The sequence below is a fragment of the Botrytis fragariae genome, assembly GCF_013461495.1.
Source record: "Botrytis fragariae strain BVB16 chromosome Unknown tig00000001, whole genome shotgun sequence".
NCBI lineage: Eukaryota > Fungi > Ascomycota > Leotiomycetes > Helotiales > Sclerotiniaceae > Botrytis > Botrytis fragariae.
In genome coordinates this window covers 2,963,827-2,982,803 of record NW_023500987.1, presented here as the reverse complement: position 1 = coordinate 2,982,803, position 18,977 = coordinate 2,963,827, and the positions used below count along the sequence as shown (strand labels likewise).

General features: G+C 45.0%; 5 protein-coding genes across 5 annotated transcripts; 2 read left to right on the top strand and 3 right to left on the bottom strand.

Annotated features, from left to right (window-relative positions):
• Window positions 1-1,439: 1,439 nt before the first annotated feature.
• On the bottom strand, window positions 1,440-3,287 carry Bfra_000920 (putative 14-3-3 family protein). Its single transcript, XM_037331363.1, has 6 exons — window positions 3,184-3,287; window positions 2,628-2,705; window positions 2,266-2,572; window positions 1,962-2,203; window positions 1,841-1,911; window positions 1,440-1,771 (listed from the first exon to the last, which is right to left on the bottom strand). The coding sequence occupies exons 2-6, from the start codon at window positions 2,686-2,688 to the stop codon at window positions 1,655-1,657; spliced, it is 798 nt and encodes a 265-aa protein (XP_037197696.1). The 5' UTR covers window positions 2,689-2,705; window positions 3,184-3,287; the 3' UTR covers window positions 1,440-1,654.
• Window positions 3,288-5,236: 1,949 nt separating this feature from the next.
• Window positions 5,237-5,918, top strand: Bfra_000918 (putative mitochondrial atpase protein). The gene is made up of 3 exons (XM_037331362.1): window positions 5,237-5,396; window positions 5,518-5,649; window positions 5,751-5,918. The coding sequence occupies exons 1-3, from the start codon at window positions 5,263-5,265 to the stop codon at window positions 5,788-5,790; spliced, it is 306 nt and encodes a 101-aa protein (XP_037197695.1). The 5' UTR covers window positions 5,237-5,262; the 3' UTR covers window positions 5,791-5,918.
• Window positions 5,919-6,611: 693 nt separating this feature from the next.
• On the bottom strand, window positions 6,612-8,687 carry Bfra_000917 (putative nucleoporin nsp1 protein; the record flags this gene model as incomplete). The annotated part of the gene is made up of 2 exons (XM_037331361.1): window positions 6,612-6,803; window positions 6,867-8,687. 2 exons carry the CDS (start codon window positions 8,685-8,687, stop codon window positions 6,612-6,614), a joined length of 2,013 nt encoding a protein of 670 aa, XP_037197694.1.
• Window positions 8,688-9,198: 511 nt separating this feature from the next.
• On the top strand, window positions 9,199-11,081 carry Bfra_000916 (uncharacterized protein; the record flags this gene model as incomplete). Its single annotated transcript, XM_037331360.1, has 4 exons — window positions 9,199-9,277; window positions 9,409-9,999; window positions 10,052-10,320; window positions 10,389-11,081. 4 exons carry the CDS (start codon window positions 9,199-9,201, stop codon window positions 11,079-11,081), a joined length of 1,632 nt encoding a protein of 543 aa, XP_037197693.1.
• A 3,022-nt stretch (window positions 11,082-14,103) lies between these two features.
• On the bottom strand, window positions 14,104-15,905 carry Bfra_000915ca (putative mrna binding post-transcriptional regulator protein; the record flags this gene model as incomplete). The annotated part of the gene is made up of 5 exons (XM_037331359.1): window positions 14,104-14,133; window positions 14,186-14,957; window positions 15,019-15,171; window positions 15,242-15,346; window positions 15,682-15,905. The coding sequence occupies 5 exons, from the start codon at window positions 15,903-15,905 to the stop codon at window positions 14,104-14,106; spliced, it is 1,284 nt and encodes a 427-aa protein (XP_037197692.1).
• Window positions 15,906-18,977: the final 3,072 nt, after the last annotated feature.

The window sequence follows — 18,977 nt, the reverse complement described above, 5'->3', positions numbered from 1 at the left end:
CCGTGCTTCAGGGTCTTGGAAAGGGCTAAAGAGTCGGATTGGCTGCACAGGGCAGGATGGTCGAATAAACTTCGTCGAGATAGTTATAAGCAGCCAACGAGACATCATGTTTTACATTCATCCGGCAAATGTCTGTTTGTTTTATTTCGGCTACGAGGAAACACATTCAGGATGCCTATCAAATTCCTGTTCCGGGTGTAAGATCCCCTCCTACAGCTTAGGGCATCGTTCATTTGGCCAACCAGACGCTCTTCAACGCATGCTAGGTCTGTGAAATCGAAGCTCCCATGATCAATATCAGCCCTACCTTGATCTCACAATACGACCCAATGGAAACCTCTAAGGACATGTGAATCTTCCATAATGGCCAGCGACACCTGGCGTTAGATAGAACATCATCTCAATATGTTGCTTTCTCTCAAACCACTCTTCGTATGTTTTGATCTCGTCATATGCATCCACAACCACATCGCATCCATAATTGTTCTAGAATCCCATCTCCTTCTCCCCAATTCACCTTCAAACCACCCACCATCCTCCCATTCCAAGTATTTCAATCCCTCCCTCCTCATCCCATCTCCCCATAATCCCACCATACCAACTCCCAAGCACCCAGTACCCAGTAACCAGTACTCAACCTCTCACTCAACCTTCCACTCTATCCACCAACCCCACCAAATTCCTTTCTTCACTCTTCCCACCTTCCCACCTTCCCACCTTCCCACCTTCCCACCTTCCCACCTTCCCACCTTCCCACCTTCCCACCTTCCCACCTCCCCCTTCCACCCCCTAACCCCCACGACCACAAACCAAGCATTCCCCTCCCCCTCCCAAAGAAACCAACTATACAATCCTTCATCGCATCACACTACCAAACCAACAAACAGCAGATTTATCTTTCCCTTTTCCAAATCCCGCACACCGCCCATCAGTGTACATCCGTCTACACCCCGTAGAACACGGCCTTCCATTCGATTCCAACTTCAACTCCAACTCCGATCCCAACATCATTTTACTATTACACGCCACCAGCCTATCAGTCGAGCAAGCTCAGAAAATGTCACTCACCAATCGAGACACCTGAGAACCACATAGTCACTTCAAAGTCATGTATAAATCTCCAGCCCTTTCCACCTGGTAAACGGGGAATTTCCAAATTTGATCAAGAGAACCCACCAAATCACTTTCACCGGTAGATCTCCTATACTTTACTTTGTTGTGCATGCTAACTCACATGCAATTCATCTCACATTGCACTATCATATCATCGACTTTTTGTACTGGTTTTATGGATTTGCTACTTTTTTTTAGTCTAATCGATTTGATAAAAAAGTGCCAGGCCGCAACCTATCAACAACCGGGAAATGACATGTGGAAGTGGTCTTCAACAAAAAAATGGAAAAAGGAAAAGAGATGTTGGGCGATCGAGAGACATTCGCAAAATAGCGAAAGGATGTGTGGAAGGGAAAGTACAGTATGGTTTGATGCATTAAAGAGTCTAAAGGCAAGCAAGTTGCGAGTGAGACCCCCCAAAAGCTCTTTATGAAGCTCGTCCTCTGCTCATCTCGCCTGCCGAAACATGCAAAACCCAATCGTAACCTCCATCGCTCGTACGCCCATTCGACCAAACATCAACGCCATATCCGATGATCCTCTATTCAGCAGCTGGCTTCTCCTCAGCTGGTGCAGCGGCCTCGGCTTCCTTGGCCTCAGCAGGTGCAGCAGCGGACTCTGTAGTAGCTGGCTCGGCCTCTGATGAAGTCCAGAGGGTCTAAATAGGTTCATTTTGTTAGTAATAGAACTTGAAATCGTACCGCGTCGTGAGAATTGTTTTACGTACCAAGTTATCTCTCAAGAGTTGCATGATCAATGTGGAGTCCTTGTAGCTCTCCTCACTAAGGGTATCGAGTTCTAAATACGGTTAGATCACTTGTGTATGTTTTTGATACAATGAGACTTACCAGCAATGGCATCATCGAAGGCTTGCTTGGCAAGATGGCAAGCTTGATCTGGGGAGTTCAAGATCTCGTAGTAGAAAACGGAGAAGTTGAGGGCAAGACCAAGACGGATTGGGTGTGTTGGTGCAAGGTCAGTTTGAGCAACTTCGGTTGCATTCTTGTAAGCCTCAAGAGACTTGTCGGCAGACTCCTTTCGCTTGTCACCAATGGCGAACTCAGCGAGATAACGGTGGTAATCACCCTTCCTGTAATATCGTTAGCAAGAGATTTTGAATGAAATTTATTGCTCAAAAGACAAATTACATACATCTTGTGGTAGAAGACTTTAGATTCACCGCTCTTGGCAGAAGGAATCAAGTGTTTGTCCAAAACCTCGAGGATATCTTCGCAGATCTTGGCAAGTTCGGCTTCAATCTTTTGACGGTACTCCTTGATGAGAGTAACCTGGGATGAATTGCCTTTTGACTCCTCCTTTTGTTCAATGGAAGTGACGATTCTCCATGATGCACGACGGGCACCAATAACGTTTTTGTATGCAACAGACAAAAGATTACGCTCCTCGACGGAGAGTTCTTGGTCTTCAGAGGCGACGGACTTCATGTTCTCGACCATCTCTATTCCTACTGTTAGTATTCATACGCTTCGATCAAAGACCGTAAATCTGCATACCTTCATATCGCTCAGCCTGCTCGGCGAGCTTGGCGAGATAGACGGAATCTTCGTAACCCATGACTGCGATTTGTAGATCTGTTGAGATAGATTTGTTAGTTATCGTTTGCTCAAAACTAAAGGTTGTGTTTCTTGTTGTTGAAATGGTCGAAATCCAATAGACAATTGCGACTGTGCTAGTGTTTGACGTGACTGGGCTGTCACCGATATTTGGCCCGACCACTTCTGCATGCGCCAAATCTCCATCTGCGAGTGAGAACACGCCAATCGATGCAGTTTACTATGTATGATGAATTCGAGGGTTGATTTGCTGAAGGCAAAAGCAACAAGTACCCCTCAGTCTTTCGGAGGGGCAATGGTGAAAGGCGAAGAGTCGTTGAATGATTGGTGGTTTGCAAATGAATGGAAAAGTCCACCCTTCGAGTCGAGTAGACAAGGACCATATGATGTAGCACATAGTGATTGTTTGTTGATGGCGTTGGAAGATGGAGATATTGGGCAGAGGGAGAAAACAGATGACGGATCCAAAGGCTTTGAGGGGAAATGAAGATCTTACCTGAGTATCTTTTTATGATATTATTTTAAGTCTTTAGGAAAGAGATCTCACAAACTGAAATGGGAAGAAAAACGTAGGATGTTATGCGACGTGGGAAATGTGTTTGTGTGTTGGTTTTGGTTCTTGGGATGGTTTTCTCGATTAGAGAAAGTGGTAGGTACCGTAGGCCGTGAGGAAGTTGCTGGAAGGACGCACTAGTGCCACTTTTAGAAGATGGGAAGCGATCTGCGAGGTAAAGGGAATGAATGAATGAATGTGAACGGATAACGTCGAGATCGTAAAAGGGGCTCAGTGTTTTATGTATTATTCTGTAAAATTACTTGGATGGTATAAATTCAATTTATTAATTCCTTCATGAGGGGGAGAGGGGAAAGAGTTAATTGGAACAAACTAAATCAGAAATCAACTTCTTAAGTGAATTCATCTACTGTATGTACGGGCAAAATGGTTGAGATTCTTTTCTTTTGACTGTTGTTCATGCGTTATATTATGTGGGTTTCGGGGTATCTAGACGCTTGAGTTGAGTTGAATCAGACAACTCTTTTTCCAATATAAGAACACTGAGCATTGAACAATCTTCATACAAATGACATCTCAAGGTCCCCCTTTTTATTGTCTTTATAGTCGTCTTCCTTACGCAAGATCTAAGAGGCAGAGAGGGAGAGCGAGACACGAGACACGAGACACGAGACACGAATACCAATACTACCATATGTGTGAGAAGTCTTGACATGTATATACTTCCACATCTCCACTGTTAGCCAACGAGGCAACCCAACCCAGCCCAAGTATAAGAGTCAGAGATGTTCGGCTCGAGATGCTTTCCATGCAGTTCAACAGGGCTGATGAATACTCTGTAGATGCCTGGTTCATCTTGCTGGACTGGACCAATCTTGGTTAATGGTAGATTCAGTTCGTTAAAAGTGGTTATCCGTCGCATGAATGTAACATGATTTGACCTTGACCCAGATTTGCATTGTCACGAATTTTAAATTTGTCCGAAGATGGAAGGCTTTTTGGTCATTTGCTCGAGGTGTTGGGCGTTTCTGTTTCTGTTTCCATCCCCTAACCCTTTCCTTTCCCTTTCCTTCCTTTCCAAGTAATGTGAACTGACTTTTGGCGATTGTGGCAGTGCTAAGAAATGAGGTCTAAAAGCATAGACGTTCGGTTCTGCCTTGGTTTCTGGCATCTGGAATGGCATTTATTATTAGTATTACCGCTGCGTTGTGCTTGGTGTTAGACCGTCCACAAGCACAAGCACAAGAGCACAACCTTATTATAGCTGTTTCAATATCGGTACATCGTCAATGGAGTTCTACATAGTCAAGTAGGCTTGAGTAGATGTTGTATTCGACACCGAGTATGTTCTGTTCTTCAATCGATACCCACAACCCGGTTGATTTCTGTCAGAGTCCGATATACCTAGATCCTACTTCCAAACAGGTATGAGAGTTACGAATTTCAGGAATGCTGCCCAGGTAGGTAGTGGGGCAGAGTAGTATTATTTATAGAGTACGGAGTGGTTCATAACACAAGTCCACTGTGGTTAGATAGGTAGGTAATATCACAGTAGTAAATCAACAATCGAGCAAAGCAGTATCCAAGTCCTTCAAGTTGAAACTTTGCCGTCTCTAACAAGAGTACAGTGTAGTCCATCACATGAAATTGATATACGGAGTAGCTGGAGGTTTTTGATTACCTAGCAGCAAGAAGACATATTCATGCCACTTTAGTCGTGCTCTGTTCATTTTTCGGTGAATGAGCACTCGTTCTGCGCACATTCATCCCCACATACCTTTAAAGCAGCCATGATTCCCCATTCAAAACAGCTGATCATGACGATGACCTGATCTTGACCTGATCCTTCCCCTCACAACCTCGATTTCAAGGCACAATTACGTCTTTCACATCCAAGAGTTTCTATCCAAGCTTCCAGCCCGCAAGCTACTTCAGCATCATCCAGCAAATCATTTCATAAAGAATCATACCACCAATTGAACAACCCCTCAAATACATCCGTCATCTTTCTACCTTCGAAATACCACCACGAGAAAAAAAACCTCAAATATAATCATCATCATGTATCGTCTTGCAATCAACTCTGCCATGCGACCAGCAGTCCGCACATCCATCCCAGCTGCTAGAGCATTTACTGTATCAGCACGCACAATGGGCGAGGGAGACACCGGCGCTGCCAGATTTGGCGGCCAACAGTAAGTTTTCCATCCCTTCCGATGCTACCACTTGACTATCCTCGCGATATTGAGTTCCGCAAAGGAAAGGGTAAGCTCCCATCCGCATTTGCAGCTACAGAACTAACAAACTCTTCTCCAGAGATGCCTTTACCAAACGCGAAAAGGCCAATGAGGATTACACCATCCGTCAGCGCGAGAACGAGAAACTTTTGGAGTTGAGGAAGAAAATTACCGAACAACGTGATCACTTGAAGAAACTCGAGGACCACATGTAAGAATGCCCTTCTCACCTCATACCACCCTCTACCCCCTCTCTGTCCCCAATTCTGCATCCATACTCAATCCACTCATACTAATCTCTTCTCCCTCCAGTTCCGAAATCGAGAAGCAATCTGGTGGCGAACAGAAGTAAGTATACACATACTTTTAGAAAAAACTTCGAGCTTTCGTCCATATATCCATAGTCAGAATTTGAGAAGTACTGTTTTCCGTCGATGGACTCCTCTCTTCTCTAAATGCAATCAAGTCTTTTAATTCCCATCCCCTCTGTTTCTCTTACCTTTTTCTCTCTTTGCAGAATTAAAGAAAGAAGAAAATACTAAATGCTTTGGTTCATTACCAGCTAAATCAACTTGAAAATTTGCAAAAATAAAAAAACTTCATGTGTGGATGGGCGCGGGGGAAGGGGGGAAGGGGATCGTTTAAGTCGAGCAAGACTGAACAAAATGAGATATGATATCAGGATTGTGATGAAATTATGGTCGTTTATAGTTGGTGAAATTATTGATTGTATGATACGATCATTGCCTCTCAACGTGGTTGCAGAATTCCTACGTGTGTCAAGCCAAGTTAATCCCATTTTATGGAACAAAATTGGTTATGAGCTTGATCAGTTTCTATTCTTTCTTGCTTCATGCTATCTATTATACACAAAAATGCTCATTAGAACACTCCTGCTCCGGTTCTTACATCCACGTACTCGCCGCCTTGAGATATGTGAATCCTTTTGTATCTCTCTTCTCTCCTCAATCATTTATTGAAGGCTTGCGGTATTCGGTCTTCCATGTTCATTATCCACATATGCTCCCCTCAAAATAGACCATCCATGCATGAATTTGCAAATGTATTTCCTGCCAAATCAAAACGCCCAAACATCCATTCAGCACGCCAGTACAAACTTGTCGGCCTCTATTTTACCTGCTTTGTCAAGCTTTATTCTTCAACCTCGGCCCTTCATCTTCTGCCCATAAAAGATCTATAGAAGTGATCTGCGGCATCACCATCCGCTCCACCAAGACCATTTGCACTCATACTTTGTCCCAATTTGTGCGCCGCCTCCACTTTCTCTTGTAGTGTTTTCGCATTCTGATCAATCCATTGTAATTGCATGAGATGTGAATTAAGGACTCGGACGATATGGGAAAGCTGTAGGCACATTTGATTAGTGGAATCCTTTATAAACCTGATGTATAGATTAAAGTAACTTACTGGATCATCAGACTTGGTGCTCTTGTTCAAAGTAGCAGATGCCTCATTCATAGCTTCAATCATAGTAGAAAGATCTTTGCCCATTTCATCAAGTTTGTCCGCCAATTTCTCCGCCATCTTATAGGTTCTCTCACGCTCCTGATCTGGTCCTTGTAGTGTTTCAACAGCTGTATTTTTGAACATTTCATCAACCTCCTGTTCGTAACGATCGAGCCACTGTTCAAGTTCGGCTTGCTGGCCCTCCACCGTTGCTAGTTGTCGTTCGACTTCTGCGCTTGATCGTTCAGCCTCAAAGGTAGTATTGTATAGTTTTTGAATCTTATCTCCATTCTCGACCAAAAGACGATCCCACTGAGCTACCTTGGTTGCTTGTTCTTGGAATTCCTTCTGGTATTTCGCTAAATCAGATGCCCATCGGGTGATGATTTCATCCATAGTTTTGTTCTTAAGACGAGATAATTCCGGTCTTGGGCCAGCCGTAGAAGCTCCTAGAGATGCTGCGTTTCCTGCCGCCCCAGAGCCAGCATTTGCTCCGGCTCGTTGATCTAGATTTGCAGAGCCCGCATTTGCGGTCGATGAGGCAGGAGCAGGAGTGCTGGTGTTGGTTGGGCCAGAAGTACCGGGAGTTGATGATTTAGCTGCGCCAAACAAACTTGATGTTGTAGCAGCCGGTGCAGGAGTGGAAGTAGTTGCAGCACTAGTAGGAGCAGCGTTTCCAAAAAGCGATGGTGTTTGCGCTGGGGCAGATGCAGATGGCGCGGGTGTAGATGTAGCTGGATTGGGTTTTCCAAACAGACTGCTGGTAGCAGAAGCTGCGGGAGCGGGAGTGGTAGAAGCTTGTGTTCCAGGGGTGCTAGCTGCTGGAGTAGCAGAAGGGAAGCTGAAAGATGGGGCTGGCTTAGCAGCTTCTGTAGTCGCCGCAGGTGTCGAACTGGCAGGGGGAGCTGCTGAAGCAGTAGGCTTATTTCCACCAAACATGTTGCCGCTAGGCGCAGCAGGCTTTGTAGCACCACCACCGCCGAACAAGTTGCTAGTAGGAGCTGCAGCTGCAGGAGTGCCGCTGGAAAAAAGACCACCAGTAGGGGCTGGTGCAGCGGGTGTCTGTGTGGGTTGTGATGCGGCTGCTGGTTTTGGTGTTCCGAACAGACCTCCAGCTGATTGTGATTGAGCACCTCCGCCAAACAAGTTACCTGTGCTCGCAGCCGGTGCATTATTTGTAGGTGGTGGTCCTGCTGGGGTTGTGGATGCAAAACTGAAAGGCTTGCTTGGTGCTGGTGTTGTTGATCCTAGACTTGGGGTACTCGAAGCTGCTCCTCCAAACATACCACCTCCTGCTGCTGGCTTGTTCATTCCTGAAAACATACCCCCCGTAGGAGTTGCGGGTTTATTCTCCGTTGTTGGCGTTGAAGCACCATCTGGCTTGGGCCCTCCAAAACTAAAACCTCCACTTCCACCTGCAGCTGCACCTCCTCCACCAAAAATTCCACCTCCTGCTGAAGTTGTAGGTGTGGTGCTAGCAGCAGGCTTTCCAAAACTGAAAGAAGACGTGGCATTGGGGGCATTTCCTGTGCTTTGGCCAAAGATACCTCCAGCGGCTGGCTTTGCAGCTCCTGTGTTTGATGCTCCTGCTCCTCCAAAGACCGGTGCTTGTGCTCCAGCTGGTTTTGGTGCGCCGAATAGAGATGATGGTGCGGCCCCAGATGTAGCTGGCGCACCTCCAAATAGTCCAGCTCCAGAGCTATTAGGAGGGTTGCTAGCACTTCCCCCACCAAACAATCCCCCGCCGGAACTTCCAGTGTTGCCGAATGTAAATCCAGACATCTTGTAGATATTATTGTTGAGCTTTAAAAATAGGGATGCGAATCGAAACCGAGGAAGGAAGATTTTCCGATGTTGTTGATTGTTTATACCAGATCAGAAGCTGATTATTTGTAAGGGAATCGAGATGATCAGCAATATAATATTCTTCAATGTTAAATTGAATTGAGGTACAGCTTCTGCAATAACCGAATTGATTTAATCAGCCTTGCGCATTTCAAAGCGCGTGAAATTGAAGTCTTTTATCTTTCTTAGCCTTTCCCAGCGCGACTTTTTGGTACTGTATCGCGCCTCAATCAAAAATTAAGCGAGTGAACAACAGAATGATCGGAGCTCTTGCTATCATTGACCGAGAAGGGAGCAGTTGTCATTGTTCCCCCTTTGGATTAGACTTTCTCTTGTTCACTACTCAGTCTACATTGCCAACACGTTAATCGTACCTCCAGACCATTTTGTCTATTGACTTAGATTTTCTATCGAGGTTATCGCTGATATCTCGCTGGTATCATCAATCATGGCTGAGGAAGACCACGGAAGTCTAGAACCTCCTACAAGGACTAGCATTGAGGACCCAGGCGCACACGAACTTGCAGGTAAGGCCGACGAAACTAAGTTTCAACACTCTCTATTGTTTTTGCGACGATGAGGATAGAATGGTCTTAATGCAGAACATACCCTCGGAAGTTTACATAAATTGATTTGTTCTAACATTCTTGTTACTTAGAAACTGTTGAATCTTCGGATTCCGAAGACCATTTTTCAGATGCACACTCTGGTCTAGAACCATCCACTGCAGCCTCACCCACTGTCCCCACTACTCGAATTGAGAAAGTCGACGATGAACCAAGTTATGGAGAAGTTCCGGGCACACCAGCATATAATATGAGAGCAGAGGATGCTGAGCCTGATCAGGTTGCAATGGCTCCAGAATTTGATAGTATCGCACGAGCTCGACGACCTTCAACTCCGGGTGACTTACCCATTCCCATCACTGTCGTTGAGAAGATAGACCCCGATACTCCTAGCCATGGAGAAGTCCCGGGTACCCCAGCGTATGAAAAGCGTAAAGCTGACGCAGTCCCGGACTTGGTCTTGGACTCAACTCCTGGTCGCAGTCGCTCCAATACTCTTAACACGACTGGTATAACGAGATCAAGAGCTGGTAGTACACCAGGGGACTTACCAATTCCCAAGACTGTAGTTGAGAGGATAGACTCTGAACCAAGTCATGGCGAAATTCCCGGTACCGCCGCATATGAATTACGAAAGGAAGACGCTCAACCGGACGACATAGTTGAGGTAGCTGATGTACCTGGTATGTATTAACAATGGTTTCCAAACACCTTCAGAGTTATTGACTGAGTTAGAATCTAGCTCCCCGTCCTTAAGTCTACGACGTCAAAGCTCTTCGGCGGCAGCGAGCCAAGCCGTAGAAGAAGAATATAATGAAGAAGAAGACGGAGATGATGGTCATGGTGGAGATGGTGGAGACGATGCAGACGATGGCGGTTTTGGGGATGATTTCGATGATTTTGAGGAAGGAGAGGAAGATGCAGAGTTTGGTGATTTTGATGATGGATTTCAAGAGCCTGAAGTAACTCAATCTTCTCTACCAATTCCTGTAGTTCCTTCTTTTGTAAGTAGTCGTCTACTTTCCGTATGCAACAATAGTACACTCAGTCCTAACATAAGTATTTTGTTCAGCCCACCTTTGACCTGACAGATCTCAATGCCCCCGAGGATATTCGCTCTGCAACAGAACCCTACCTCGACCATATATTCCCCTCCGACACAATTGACATATCAGTCCTCCCACCTCTTGAAAATCCGAATCCCATATTCCTCACACCACGATCCGCATCACTCTGGTCACAACTCGTAGCTCCACCACCCCTTCAGCCACCAAATTGGATTCGATCCCGTATTCGTCGTCTTTTCCTCGTCAGTCTAGGTATTCCCGTATCTCTGGATGAAATCCTTCCAGCTTCCACACAAAAGAAACTCATCCTCCCCTCCCTATCCTTGCATCCATCATCCTCTGGCTCTCTCGACAGTTCCATAGATCGTATCAAATCCTCTTCTTCTACTTCCCTTGACTCACAAGGCAATGTCAAGCCTGCTCGCTCTGACAGTCGACGCCGAAAGGGTCCTCCACCTGCCCCTCAATTAGATTTAGTATCCGCACGTCAAACATGTGAGATTACTGAAGAAGCTCTACAAGGCTTAACAATGGATGAGTTGAAAGGACACGTGAAAAAGCTAGAGGAAATGGAAGTTTTAGCGAAAGAAGTATTAGACTATTGGACGATGAGGACTGATGAAAAGCTAGGCGATAGGGAGGCCTTTGAGGGGGTTATTGAGAATCTGGTCAAGCATGCTAGGAAGGTTAGGAAGTGATGATCTTTTAATTCTTTTTAGACAGTGCTACACAATACATTGAGTGATCAATATTATTTGTATCGAGTCTTTTATTCTATGGACGAATCAAAATTTTCATGCTAGGTAACTGAGCAAATGAGCCATAACATGAACACTTTCTATTCTCTGAGATCTTGCTGGTGATATCATAATCTTATCCTCCGCCTTGATCAAATCGATTCTGGTATTCTAGCTCCTTCTTTCAAACTGTGTCCTTGATAAACTGTAACATGTTACACATCCCACTGATGCCCCTGAAGCTTTACCTGCTCTTCCAGTATCTCCTATCTGCTGACCAGATTTGCACTCCCGAAACAGCTGCGTACTCTCCAAATACCGCATCTCTTTCTCTTCCTCTTTCATCTCACGTCCTGATTACCATTGACTTCCATTGCTAACGCATCTAAGCTTATACTTCGTGCCTGATCCTTCCTCTCTATTGATCGATATAGATAGACAACTGAATTTGCACATTCCCATTTGCGTAAACACACACATCACCTTTCTCCCTCAAAAACCCACATCCTCATCCCCTCATTCCCCCCTCCAACCCCCCACATCCCTTCCTCTAACAACGCCATCCCATCATATTACATCTCCCCACCCCCCAAGAACACATTCCTCTCACCATCTCACTCCGCAAAGAGCCAAAGAACCAACGAACCAAAGAAATGCCACGACTTCTACTTCCCACTTTATATATATATATATATATATATTACACACTACACACTACACACTACACACTACACACTACACACTACACACTACACACTACATATTACACACTTTCCCCATGCACACTACATATCTCCACATTTCCACATTTCCACATCTTCATACCCGCATATCATAATATCATTTCCCCTCTATTCCCCTCCTCTCTCTGTCTCCCTTCCCTCCCACTGCGCCTCTCCCTCCCCCTCCCCTCCAACGATATAACACAACACAACACAAACTTTTCAAGATTCTTCCAGCTGCCACCATCACAAATTATCAAGAACGAGAGATATATGAGTTTTGGTTTCAATTCAAGGGAGCTACCTAGGTATGCATAAAAGTAGGATTGGGAATGAGAATGGGAATTGAAACTTGGAATTTCCAGATATCAAAAAGTAGAAGGGATGAGTGTTGGCATGAGGAAAATGACCCATGTCCATCCGCTTTACCTCGCAGCTACCATTTCTCCTTTTAAACAAGCTTAACTCTACATGTGATGGCGCGGAGTCCCAAGCAAAGTCATATTGCATACACATTCACAAATCACCATGATTAAAACCAAGCAGATCTTGACAAAAGACAACGAATGAATCTCTTAATTCTTGACTAACAGACGACACGCGTTCCACATCTCAAACCAGCCCGTAAATTCCTTCAACCAATGCCTAAAAGCTTTCTCGCTGATGAACCACTGCAACTATATTTATACGATGCTACGCTGCACCATGCCATTCCCGAGAAGATTTCAAATCAAGAGAGGTAAAATAAATATCAAGCCCTCCGACGAAGACCACGCAACAACATGATCCATCAATCCATCCATCAACTTTTCCCGAAAGCCCGAAATGCCACTAACATACTAGTGTAAATTCCATCAAAGAAGAAGAGTAAAGACGTAAAAGATCCTCCGTCGCGGCTATGTACTGGAAAGAAAGAGATTCGAAAATAGAGAAAGACCACGTAGTAAATTAGATGAATATCACGCCGCACACCTAAAAGCAATGCCGTCCAGGCCCCCATCCATGCACGCAAGAGTGGTATCATGATCGATGTACTATAATGCACCAAGCCATGACGCCTTTCCATTTTCGCCAAGGTATGTATCGAGGTAATGTAATTTGTAAGTAAAGCTCGCTGGGAAATTGTCATCGAATTGTGAGACGTTTCAGAGTCGTGAATTGTCGAAAGTGGTAAACGAAAGGAAAAATTGGGTAAAATTCAAAAGAAACCATAACCATAAACCATAAAAGCCGAGTCATCCACCATTATTGTTGTCAATCCCATGAAATTGAGAGCAAGCGTCATTAAAGTATCCTAGATGCAGCAGGGTATCTTGCAGTAGTGTAAGAGAAACCAATGAAAGATCGAAGAACCCAAATCGTAGAAGTATGCCGAAGGGTATCCGCGAAAGACGACCAATTTGAGAAAGACTGCGCGCGACTATAGTTACTTAGGCATAAGGAGCTTGATTACTAAAGCCACCGTTAGCAATCGGACCACCGGATGGTTGTTGCTGATGTTGGTATCCAGCGTTATAGGCGGCGGCCGGTTGTTGGTGACTCTGTTGACCTGGTCTATTTTAAACACATTAGCAAAATGCCATGTTGGATATGGACGTCGAAAAAAAAAGCAGCATGGAAATAGTAAGAAATGAGTGTTTATCCGATACTTCAGATGATGAAATAAGCAGTGCCTCAAGCTAAGGATAAATGCTACAAGTCCAGTAATTTGAAGTTAATCTTTGTAGGGAGATTTTTTTATCATCGCACAGGCAACAGCACAAAACATAGGGATGATACATAACAAGTGTATGTGACCAAAAAGGAAACAAATGGTCTGCAAAATCAAATAATGGATGAAGAATACATTTGTAATCGAGTCCGCACAAGCCGCGATACTCCTATTTAAAAAAGAGAGTCTAAACTTTTGAGCTTTTGTGGATAAAGTCCAGAATAGGAAAAAGCTGCTTCAATGCACGAGTGCAAAGCTGCCCAAACAGATCTCGTCGACGATTAAAAATCCGCCAGTGGAAAAAGATAAGTGAGCAGACTAAGCAGCAGAGCAGTGAGATTACATGTGTAGAAGGAAAAAAAGAGAAAGCGAAGATCGTGGTCGCATGAAAAGTCTATGCTTATACATGGGCATCATTGGAAAACGCAGATTCCCACCCATCCGATACTTGAAGTAACGCTAAGACGAGAAAGAGTTATCCAGGCGTTGGACGCGAAGAAGTAAAGCCCCGAAAAATGGCAAGCCCAGTGCAGAAAGACGCCATGCTACACTAAACTCCATTCGCGAAAGAAGATGTATGCTTACTACAAATTGTCAGCTTGAAAGTGTATTGAAGGAGGCACAAATCTTACCTGTAAAGGTTGGAAACCATTGTAAGGGTTATGCTGTTGTGGCATACCCATCTGTTGGTAGTGAGGAGGTGGAGGAGCAGGTCGGTATGGGGTTCCGGCTGGTCCGGAGTTGTTTTGGGAACGTCCCCAAGACAAACGAACACGAGAGTTGCCAATTGGGTAGCCTTGCATCTGATTGATGGCCATCTCAGCAGCGTGTCGTTGAACAAATTGGACAAATCCGCAGCCCTTTCCGGGTGGAATCTTGACGTAGGTAATTTCCCCGAATCCTTGGAAGAAAGATCTGAGTTCGTCTTCGGTGACGTAGCCAGATAAACCACCGACGAACACGGTTGTGTTGTTTGGATCGGTAAATTGATTCATTGGTTGAGGAGTACCATAGTATCCAGCCATTGGTGGGCCACCACCCATTCCATACATGCCTGGGGCACCTCCCATGGCACCGGGCATACCACCAGCACCGCCGCCTTGCATCTGCATACCTGCTGGTCCAGCACCGCCAGACTTGTTCTTGGGTGTGGCAGTGCTAATGCGCATGGGTCTGTTGCCACAGTAAACACCCTGCATCTCAGTCAGAGCACGTTGTTGGTCGCCCTCTTCGGCGAAGCGAACAAAGCCATAGCCACGGGACATTCCAGAAATGGGATCTGTCATGATCTTGGCTGATTTGCAAGAGGGAAATCTGGCCTGGAACAATGACACAAGGACGTATTCATTTACCTCGGGGCCAAGATCGCCAACAAAGATAGAGAATTCTGGTCCACGGTCATCACTGTAAATAGTCAGCAAATCATTCAAGAAAGCGCAAAGCAGAGGAAAAGAGGTATATGAACCGGGATTCTGACCGACGATCGGCAAGACCACCACCTGAGGCCCAGTTGAGCTTGAATGGTCGAGTGGTGTTTGGAATCATGGATCCGTTCAAGGATAAAGCCTTCGCAGCAGCAGCTGGGGAAGTGAAGTCGATGAAACAATAACCGGCGTTTCTAAATTGATGGGAACACAGTTAGACAATACTTCTTGGTTGAAAGTGTGGTATCGATGAGAATGACTTACCCAGAGAATTTGTCACGAATCATCTTGACATTAACTTGCTCGCCCATTCCGAACCAGACGCTGCGGATGAAGTTCTCGTCGATCCATGGCTCAAGCTCACCCATCCTATTGTAATGTGTTAGTAGAGATCAAATCGTAGACCGACTGTGTGAAGAATTTGGTGTTGATCAAAAGCAGTACAACAATACAGCAATGATCATAACCATGATGTAGATCGGATCAAAAAGATGTGCAATCTTGCAAATGAATTGAACTTATAGATCGAGTACATTTACGGTCTGGCACCACGCAATGCGGCGTGCAAGACATAAATATGCTCGATCTATGATCAAGACATAGAAGCAACGAAGAAGGGAAAGAGGGAAGAGGAATGATAAAGCCAGTGATAAGATCACAAGAGATCAAATCGAGCCAAAATAGAAGAGAAACTTGAAACTTACCAGAGGGTTGTCTTTGCATCTCCTGTGACGCTGCCTGAAGAGCCTTCAACGCCGGCACCTTGCTGCGCAAATGGAGCTGGTGAGCCACCGTCGCCGGCAGGCATGCCACCTTGCTGCTGCTGTTGTTGCTGCATTGGTGGTGGTGGCATAGCACCGTTACCGTTATTCTGTTCGTAGCCACCTTGTTGGGCAGGATCGTAAGGTTGTTGTTGTTGGAAAGACATTGCGAAGATCGATCTGTTCACAAGAGAAGGTTTGGTTTAAGGGAGAACAAAGATATAAAGAAGGAAGCAAAGTATTGCCGCGTTGTGGTTGCGAAAAAGTGTGTTGTGGTGTAAGTTTAAAAGTAAGAATTCAAGAACGGGGACCGTTGAAATAGCTTCAAAGATCGGCGTAATCTAATTCACTTAAGGTTAGCTTATGGTCAACGGGCTAGAGTTACGCTAGTGTGCAGGTTACGGCAGACCCCAAAGATTAGTGTTAACCATATGATATCGTTCCTGGTTGTGATTCACGCTCTTTCAATATGAGATCAGTAGGATTGAGAGAATGTCTGAGAATGCTGGAGAGAAAACTTGGATTGGACGTAACTGTTATCTTCCTGAGTAACTTTGCTGCAGAGAAAAAGTTGATAAAAGGACATTTTTTCAAGAGAAACATCCGGAAACGTTCGGAATGGTGAACTACTCGGCCGGGCAACCAACAATTAACTTATCATACACTTGAATTTAGAAGTTGCCATTGGGGCTTTGCACAAAAGAAACCAATCATAAGATCCATCAATTTAAAAACTTTCAGTTTACTGTGTTGTGTTGATGGAGTCTGTCACAGTTCCACCATGACAATACCACCAAACAAGTAACACCACCCAACAAACTTCAGTGATGTCTTTTCATTATAATACTGGTAGTGAAGTCTCTGCACAACGAATTCACCTTGTCATATAACAAAGGTCCAGTGTTGACTCAACAATATCCCCACATCAATTGCTCAGCAAAGCAATGAATTGTCACAGCCAACCACAAGACGTCTTTTATTACTGATGAGATGAGAATGGCAACAAAAAAGGCCACCACCATGATTCATTGTATCCAGACAGCAGTCAACTGCCACAACCTTGGTGAGCTAGTGACTAATATGCCCATCTGCATATCTGCCAACTTGCTGTCACATGAAAACTACTTTCGTAACAGGCATATGTTCCATGAATCCACTGCCTAACTCAAGAGCAGACTGGTTGGGGCAGATTGGTGAATACGTTCTAGTCAATCTCTGGCAAGCTAAGTGGGCTCATGGGTTAAATGTGTGTTTTACTGACTTTTTATTTTCCAGCAACTGCAAGCCCCTCTACCGCAGCTTTAGAATATATATTGGATACATGAAGTCCGTAGACTGGAATGATGGAGGATTATCATAACGCAAAGGAAAAAGCAATAAATGAAACAAGGTGCAGGGGGGTCAACAGAAGTGCAAGTGCAGAGCTATGCCATCGCCTCAAGAGCACAAAACCATGCCCCGTTAGAAAGTGCCTAGAATACAGTGCTCCAACTTCAACCCACCGGGGCGTTGGGATCAAGACATACAAATGAAAACGGGATTAAGGAGAGCTTCTCAGACATGCCCGGCTTGCGCTGGAGCAGAAAAACAAAGAAAAGGATGAGTAAGGCACTGAGATGGAGCTTGCCAGTACTGCTGCAGCTTTGGCCCCCGGGTACATTATAAAAGCGCTCGCTAACCATTACGTTAAAGTTTAGCAAGGTGTTATGCCACTCAAGCAGAAGTCCATCGTGAACTTTCCAAGATGTTACGCTTCTCATAGTGAAGCACCCCTTGGGACAACCACTAGAACGAAACCAACCCTGCTCTTGAAAAGAAATTGGACCAGCGTCACTCTCGATATTAACAGTAGGAAAATCTGGGGCATGACTCCACCATATGGGGTGGGGGGGCAGGGGGAGGGGGCAGGGGCGGGTGTATGATCCGTGTTGTCTCTTGAGAATCTGATTTAGGGCTGAGGGTCATGTATAACCGCAAAACTACAAAGGGTTATGACAGCTGAAACTTGAGCTAGGTAAGAGCGTCTTGTGGCCCCTACAGAAGACGGTATAGGACACAGATGGCGAATTTGGGCGAGGCAACAAGCCTTGCTTGATGCAATACAAAATCCCACCCTATCCAAGAATTCTCAAAGTCTACCCTTGTGGACAGCTGCTGCGAGAACTGCTCACATTGCCACTATAGTCGGTAACCAACTCACACCACTCTTCCCAACATTATTGACTCCCTATCATTGTGGCGGTCCGAAGAAATAAGGTAACAATAGGAAACTCGATTCAGATCTCTCGGCCCGCATAATTTCGGTTTCGTTCAATCCGGGTTCATGGGGGTCTGCCGCTTTCATATTGGGAGGTATATAGCTTACCTTAGAAATCCTGAAGTATCAAACTAGTGAATTATACCCTAATCGCCCCTCGAAATAACCGATATGTGCGATTGAAAATGTAAGTGCTTGAAAGCGACGTCGTAATATAGTGAACTCGATTTTAAAAGTCTTGAAGACAACGTTTTGCGCCTGCGAAAAATCGAGGGTGGAAGATTTGAATTATTGCTGGAGAAATCTCGGGAATAAATTCAAACTAGGAGAAGAAACATGTCAGTCAATTGTTCCACAGTTGGAATTTATGATGAATGAGTGGGTTGATGAAGGGGTAATGGGATTTCTTAAGCGTGAAAGAGCTTCGTGGGAATAATTTTCGCAAATTTGGAACGACTTGGTAGTACCAAGGCTAGTTGCCAAGGGTGAACATTTGCGCCAGGCCCAACAGCAAAGCTACAGCCGGCAAAGGCAGCCGCCGTATATGATATGCGACAATGAGCTTGTCAATTGCAACAAAGAGCTGTAGGGACTGACACAACAAAGGTCGACGTGGTGGTGGGTGTAGTGAGGGGTCGGGTTGGAGGGGGGGTTTTGAAGCTGTATGCGCGACCAGTAAGGCGCAGGGACAGAAAAATGATCTACTTACATGTTTTGGATCGACTGAGGTAACAAGTGCTTTGAAAAACTCCTCAAATTCCGAAAGGAAAGCAGTAAATCAAAGAAGAATGATCGAGTATCGACGAGAAACAATTAGGTGCAATCTAGCAACGCAGTTATCGAATAAGTCGACAAAGGACGGAGGACGAAAGGGTGGAAGGATGGATGTGGATGGTGGATGAAGGGAGGGGAGGTATTGTATTCTTTTTTTTTTTCGGTTTGGTGGGTGAAAGAAGGAAAGAATTATTATGGGTGGTGGGTT